This window comes from Volvox carteri (genome assembly GCF_000143455.1).
Source record: "Volvox carteri f. nagariensis unplaced genomic scaffold VOLCAscaffold_12, whole genome shotgun sequence".
NCBI lineage: Eukaryota > Viridiplantae > Chlorophyta > Chlorophyceae > Chlamydomonadales > Volvocaceae > Volvox > Volvox carteri.
Genome location: NW_003307555.1, coordinates 1972495 through 1979789, shown reverse-complemented (window position 1 = coordinate 1979789; position 7295 = coordinate 1972495). Strand labels below are relative to the sequence as shown.

Genomic DNA, 7295 nt, shown 5'->3' with positions numbered 1-7295 from the left:
TCCTTTACACACAACAGCGTCCTCCAGCACACGGCGGACTGGCACGTATGCGGGACCGCTTGTTTCTCTCTTACCTTCTACCGGGCTGTATGGCGTCCGTTGTCCGGCGATGAGCGATACCCGTTGGACACCGCTTCTTAACACCCCGGCCGCTGTGCGGGGTCTCTTTCGCGGCCGTGTCGCAGCTGCCAAGACGAAAAAAGCAACCGGTTTACCCGTGTGGGGCCTCGATTGGGGGGTGGTTGAGGTAGTGATCCTGATGGCTCTTGGGGCACGTATCGCTGCCGGCAGGTGCGCGGGGTGTGTCCCTACGACTACGGAATGCTTTGTGTTCTTTTGGGGTGCAAGCATGTGTGGTGCTTCTTTGGGTGGGTGAGTAAAGAGTGACCCAACGGCGTCCCAACGGTGCATGAAGTTGTTGGGTGAGCGGTGTCCTAGTGTCACCGTGCAGCTGTAGCAGTGCAGTGCAGGCAGCAGCAGTGCTGTGGACCCCAGTACCACATTCAGCCCTCCAGGGGAGCCGTCTCCGTTGCACTACTTGCAGCGATGTGGTAACACCCCTGGTGGTGATGTGGATACGATACGTTTGCCCAGCGGTAGAGTATGGCACTCTCAGCACTCTCAACAGCGCGGACGGGCCGGTGTTTGCTGGTTTCGGAGCTGGTCAGTTTCGGGGTCGTCAGTGCTGTTCCAGGGCTGGTGGGAGTAAACGGTGTCGGCAGCGCGCACAGAGGAATCTAGAAGGTCTCTGCAGTTGAAGCGCCATTCCATGATAAATGTCAATGACTGCAGTGGGGCGTTAAAGGCCGTGGACGTTTGTCTTTGTGTTTGCATACACATGCAGCTCTAGGACAACAACGCGAACTTAGCATGCACGCCTATAAGCAAAGGTGGCGCCACCAGCTGCTCTGTCTTGCTGCTCATGCCCAAGCAGACTTCTTGTAAGGACAGCAAAAGAAGGGATGATGAGGCTAATTAGCAGTCAATCTCTGGCGAAACTACCTCCTGATCATATGCCGCCACATTTACACTATATACATTCTAGCACCGATATAATATATTGAAGATGACGTAAAGAGTTGACGTAACTGCGCTACCGGGGAGTCGAACCCCGCTCTTTTGCTTGGAAGGCAAATATCCTACCGATGGACTAGTAGCGCCTTAATGTGGAAGATGGTACATAAAGACTGCGAGAAGAATATGCTCGTGCTGCAACGGACACAACGGACATCGATTGGTACGACGGACTGCCGTTGGCCATAGTTTGGGATGGTCAAAGCGTCTTGGGCACCGATGGTGCGTGCTCGAGGGTTACATGCGTTTGCCAGTAGGTGGGAAGAAGATGACTTGACAATGATGGTTGACGTTTCTATGTGATGGCGTGTAGTGATCGGAGCCTTTACGTCTGGGTTCGGTGTGACTGTTGTACAGCTGTTATCGAGTGGTGAGTATTTTATACATTCCTCTATTTCATTACAAGCATTCTGCCTTTCACTCAGTAGAGCTTCAGCTTTGTAGTAGCTGCTAGTTTTATTAAGTTTTAGCACAGGGCACAGCATCTTCTCCCGGACTTCACCTCCGTCACGTACCATGTCGGGCACGTACCACAACAACAATAACAAGGTTACAGAGCAGCAGGATCAGCAGCAGCACTGCAAGTGCGCGCACTGCACCCGCGCGTGCGGGTGTGCAGGAGGTGCACCATTACTTGGATCAATTTTGCCACCTGCAGTACTAGTATGACCACCAGTGTGGCCAGTGTCAACACCAGCCGTGTTAGTACTAGTCATCCTCCTCCACCAGGCCCTCTAATCTGTGACGAAGACCGGTTTCGTGAAATTGTCACGTCACCTTGCAAGGTTGAGCCTGCAGGTTCGTGTCTGGTGCAACTGATGGTGGCTGCTACTTCAATGTGGACGCCAGCAAAGAGATTGGACATGATAAACCAATTATAGTTAAAGTATTAACAATATTGTTTGTGATATTAGTGATGACAAGACTTTAGGGCATTCTGAATAGGAATAATGCTCCATACTTGATAAGAGATGCCTGTGCAACCATTGTACATGTCTTATGCACCAGACAATAGTTGCACAGGCATATCTCTCTCGCTCTCTCATCTACAGATGATATTTGTACATATACAAATATCCTGGGGCAAAGTAAATGTAGGCCGCAACTTAGCATCCACCATCTGTTGACACTCTCCCGAACCTCTCGACAGAAGTCCATCATACCCTTCCAAGCACACGCACACTCATCCCTCCACCACCGCAATCCTCGGTGGTCATCTGCACCCGAACACTTCATCATATCACCGAAAGCCGTCCTAGCGCTAGGACGCGTTCCTGTGGCGGAACACAAGTTGCTAATAATAAGTTCATCACAGGGTCACCCATCTGCTAGCTTTCGCTCAAGTGAGGTAATGCCGGTGTAGCGCTTCCGTTGGGCTCCAGGAATAAGCTCCGGATAATTGCCCGAGTTGCCCGGAGGAAGGTCGAACAAGGGGATGTGGTCGGTCTCTTGGCGGGGTTGGCCGCCACACGACACCACGACGGGTCTCAGGCTTCCCGCCGGCATTGAGACTGAGAGGATAGGCGGTCAATGGTGACGTTGACAGCACCTCGAGTGAGCGGGCAAGTAGTGGAAAGCACGTTTGCAATTGCTGGTCGCCGCTGGAGAGACCTCTTAAGATGCTAGCAGCAGAGCGCCTTAGCGTGTAGGATGATATGTATGCCGTACATTTGTTATTACCCGACATATACAGCAGCTTCTACTACTTCGGGTAGATTGCTCTGTCCCGAACTAAGAGTATGTTCGGCAGACGGCGATAAATACACACCTGATCCCCACCTGATCAGCTATCATGAGGCGCTATTACAAATATTGGGTGGGGTAGGGTGCGACTACGGTTGCACGTACGGATAACTTACATATGTCGTTACAGGGTGGTTAACTTCGCCAGCGGCCCCCTTTCCCGAGGCAGTCCCTGCTCTCCCCTGCTAGAGGGGCACCCTAATCCGTCACCCCATCCGACTTCAGAATGTAATTCGTTGGGTTCGGCAACCCACCACCAGCATCCAACCAAATCTACCGGATCAACGGCGCATCAACTTAGTTCCTGGTCAGCTCGCAAGTTGATATTATCACGTCCTACATCGTCCACATGATGGGGGCTCACCACCCATTTCAACACTCCTCAAACACCCAAGGAGCCGGCAGGCGGTTTTGAACCCGGGTCGGCCGGGAGCAGAAGTCAGGCCTTAGCCTCTGCCAGCCGCCTGCCTATGCCATATGTATGGGTACACGCATAAAAACACAAATTCAAACATTGAAGGTTAAAAGGCCCAACGACCGTGAGCGTGCCGCCTGTACCTGCAGGCTTTGTGACTGCGGAGCGGTTGAAGTCGAACTGCATGTGTTTAGGAATGCCTCGCTTATGATGGCCTGAGGGCTGAGTATGGCAGTGAACTCGGGTTTCAAGGGCGCAACATGCGCACCATCATGACCGGTGCACCAGCTAGCTTTCTCTCCGAGGCCGGGCCGGCTTTCTCTCCGGGGCCAGGAGGATGGTGATAGTCGCCCCCGACACCGCCCACTTCACTTACGGTCGGTCCATGGGGGGCCCCCGGCTTTGACTGCACTTATGCGGACACTGTAACTGTAACTGTAATACAGGCATCGCAGGGATGTGCATCAGGCATCGGCAAACGGGGTATTTCTGGTTTCGGGAACGTGTCTACTTCTGTCCGCCAGTACAATTTCTGTTACAAGGCCGCGGAATGAAAATGCGTTTTTGCAATAATTTGACATTCGAATACGGCGTATGATCCTATTTCTGCAAGCCGGCGGCTTCGGGAACTCTATTTCTGTTTTCGGGAGTTTCGGTACGACCCGAAACTCCCGAAGCGTTGCCGATGTCTGATGTGCATTTTTCACAAGTAGTAGTAATACAATGGCAGCTCATTACCAACGCCGGGCATCAATGCCGGTCAACATGCGTCATTAGCTGCTGCTGTCGAGCGAGATGGACATGGCTTACTTTACATATATCACGAAATCTATAGCATCTAGGTAAGTGAAACTGACAACGAAGACATGCATGCTATCTAGAGCCGACGTCATGCATGCGGCCAAACCGGCTGGGATCCGCAGCTAGTCGAAAACGATTAACGGGATGTATGAGAGAGAGACCTCGCTTGCAAAATAAACTAGCACGCATGCCGACGCACGCCGGACACGGACATATGACTTGGCCTGATTAGGCAAGGAGACATAGGAGACTGTAGGCGAGCCCATCTATCGCTTTTCCGCCGATCGCTTTCCTCAATCGCGAGGGAGAAAGTAGCTACTTGATTATCATTATTATTATCATTATTATAATATATATACACATATATACATATATATGTATCCTTATTATCCTAACAGATAACAAGCCACAAACAATAGGCAGAGGATCTTGGAGCTAGAAACGAACGAGACGATGAACGATTATCTTGTCAATGCCGTACGCACGTATGCTACCACACTCCATTGGCAGACGGACCCAACAAAGAGCGGTGCAACCGGCGGCCCCGGGTCAGTAAACCTGCCGCGCGCCCCGAAGGCAGGTCCGCGCGCTCCTGACTGCCGGTCCACGCCAGTGAGGCCGATCAATGCGTGTAGACAAAACATGTGGCATATATATGTGCACACACGTATGAACCATTCTATTTAGTTTCGCAACAGCTGAAATGATGTAAAAGTAACAAGTAGTGCGCGCAAGCTTTCCGAAAGTGCAAGAAACTTATGACCGTACGTAAAACCCGCTTCAAAGTCTATGAAGCTACATATCCATAGCTATGGATATGTGTTACTTACTATAGTGAAAAAATCTATGGAATGCACGCAAGGACCACAGATAACATGGTGAACCTTGTTTGCCTCCTAAGCAACGAACAAACAATTCCCTACATTATATATTTGGTGTCTCCCAAATACAGCAGTAGTGCTTGTGTGCATCGGGGACGGCGCCGCCCCTTCGAAGGTACATTTCCACGACGGAAGACATACATGCATGCGGAACTGCCTGTCGCTATGTACGTATGTATGTACGTACGTATATATGCCGCGGGCAAAGCTTGCACCCAAGCGTGCATAGCACGCCGGCGGTGTATGCATATATAGCGTGACACTATAGTAGCTACTCCAGCTAGCTACTATCGGCACCTTCGTTCAACTCAGAGGCCATCATAAGGTGAAATTAGATCGTTGAATGTCTGTGTTCGTACATCTGCAATCGCAGATTCTCACGAGAAGCCAGCAAGTGTGAGGGCGAGCGAGGGTTGTAATAATGGTTATGGTGGTGGTGGTGGATTTCGTGAATAATGAATGCATTGCGCCGCAAATGAGGCACGGACTAATGCAAAGCCCCATAAATATGCGTGTCTGCGTGCTCTCGCTAATCATCCAGTCGGTACCAAGCTTCTCCAGTAAACAGTCCCATCTGCAGCCACTAATTCAATTTGCCCTATGTCCGTTAGCCGTACAGTGTACGGCCCAGCGGGCCTCGAGCTCGCCGCACTTGCGGTCCAGAGGATGCCATTGGCCCCGCTCAGCACCACCAAGTTCCCATCCGCCTGCAATTATTGAGTACATACATTTAAGCGTATTGCGGATATATATAAACAGCTCAGATTAGATGGCCAAACATGCAAAGTGCTGCACGCATACGTGTATGCTTGTGTGTACTACTACTGCTGCGAACTGCTGTGCTACTGTGCTGGTTGTACTACTGCTGCGAATTGCTGTGCATATATACCAGGCTGCTGTGTCTGATAGAATTCCGCATATCTAAAAAGTTTCCGAAAATTCTATCAGAATTTTATAGACAGACGGATTATTGCCCCGCTGTGGACGACAAATAACCAAAAGCAGTAAAATGAAGCAGCGTGCACACCACCGTGTCTCTCGCCAAGCCGAAGTATTATGACTTGTTATCCTGTTAGCGTTCGTACGTACGTACCTGTAGTACCATCTTGTACGGGCCGGGAATGCCATAGATGGGGCTCTGCCAGCTGAGCGACGCCCAAACAGCTGGGGCGCCGTCAGTCGCTCGGTATATGACGAGGTTCCCGTCGGTTTGCATCCACAGCGAGTGAGAAGCCCTCGGCGACCGGAAATATTGCCCTTCATACAGGTACCTCTCCTGTGGCCAAGACGCTGCATGTGCCAAATGTACCAAACAGAGAGGGGCATGCATAGATAGATAGATAGATAGATAGATAGATAGATAGATAGATAGATAGATAGATAGAGCGAGCGAGGGGCAGCAGCGTGGCGTAGCTGGCCATGGTGGGGGGGGGCCGACGGATAGATGGATGGGTGTATGTCTATCGGCGGGCGCCAGGTATGTGCGTATGAGTGTAGCTTTCATAATTGCTCAGTCCTACCGCTTATCCTAGATGGCTTCGTGTGTTGCTCTGCTTGGTTGTGCAGCGGGGGAGCGGTGCAGGTTGGGTGAGCGGGCTGCAGGCTGCAGCAGGCGGCGCTATCGAGCTATCCTTCCCAAATTCCGGAAGCTTCCACCGCACACGTTTCCACAAAAATCGGCATCACTGAACGAAGAGGGCCCACTGCACCGACCGCCACCGTACATGCCACGCCCCTCACCCCCAGTGGGGTGCGGCGGCGGGGCAGGTAATCGTACATCCGGCACTTACAATGGCACTTGACGCCGACGTCCTGCGTGCAGTAGATAGTGCAGCAACAGAGCACGCAACATCTAGCTGTTTGGCTAATTAATGCTAACAACATGCGGATGTACATCCACATCATACATAGATACACACATGCATACGTATGTACAGAAAATGTATTTCTACTTGCCTAATGCTGCTGCACCTACGTATACGTATTTATTAGCGTCTGTTAAGTTTTGTAAACGATACATCGGTCGTGCCCTGGTATAATAAATAAGGACCGTACCTAACTACTGGTTTTTTTAATAGTATTAAACCTGGGCACGATATCTCTTTATTACAGACGATCCAAATTTTACGGACGAAAAACCCTAAAACCCCCAAGCGAACAACAATTCAATTAACAACGAACGGTGCTAATGGACGCTGGCAGGACATGTATGCACGCACTGAGCTCGCTCGCTGTCCGCTGTCACTGAAACTTGCCGCGGGCACATTGAACCCACCCACCCACCCACCCACCCACCTCAGTGTGGCCGCAGTTGTGAATTCCCCATCCGCGGAAGCCGCACTGGTACAGGTGTTGTGGCAGCGATGAAATCCTGCAATTGA

At 51.1% G+C, this 7295-nt stretch overlaps 1 protein-coding gene across 1 annotated transcript in view; it reads right to left on the bottom strand.

Annotated features, from left to right (window-relative positions):
- Positions 1-2391: 2391 nt before the first annotated feature.
- VOLCADRAFT_89444 (uncharacterized protein) overlaps positions 2392-7295 on the bottom strand; it is a gene marked incomplete at both ends in the record, with an annotated part of 10615 nt that continues 5711 nt past the window's right edge. Inside the window, 5 exons of the mRNA XM_002948957.1 lie at positions 2392-2585; positions 3376-3454; positions 6008-6190; positions 6655-6726; positions 7210-7254. Coding sequence (XP_002949003.1) covers positions 2392-2585; positions 3376-3454; positions 6008-6190; positions 6655-6726; positions 7210-7254 — 573 coding nt within the window. The remainder of the gene's footprint in view (positions 2586-3375; positions 3455-6007; positions 6191-6654; positions 6727-7209; positions 7255-7295) is intronic.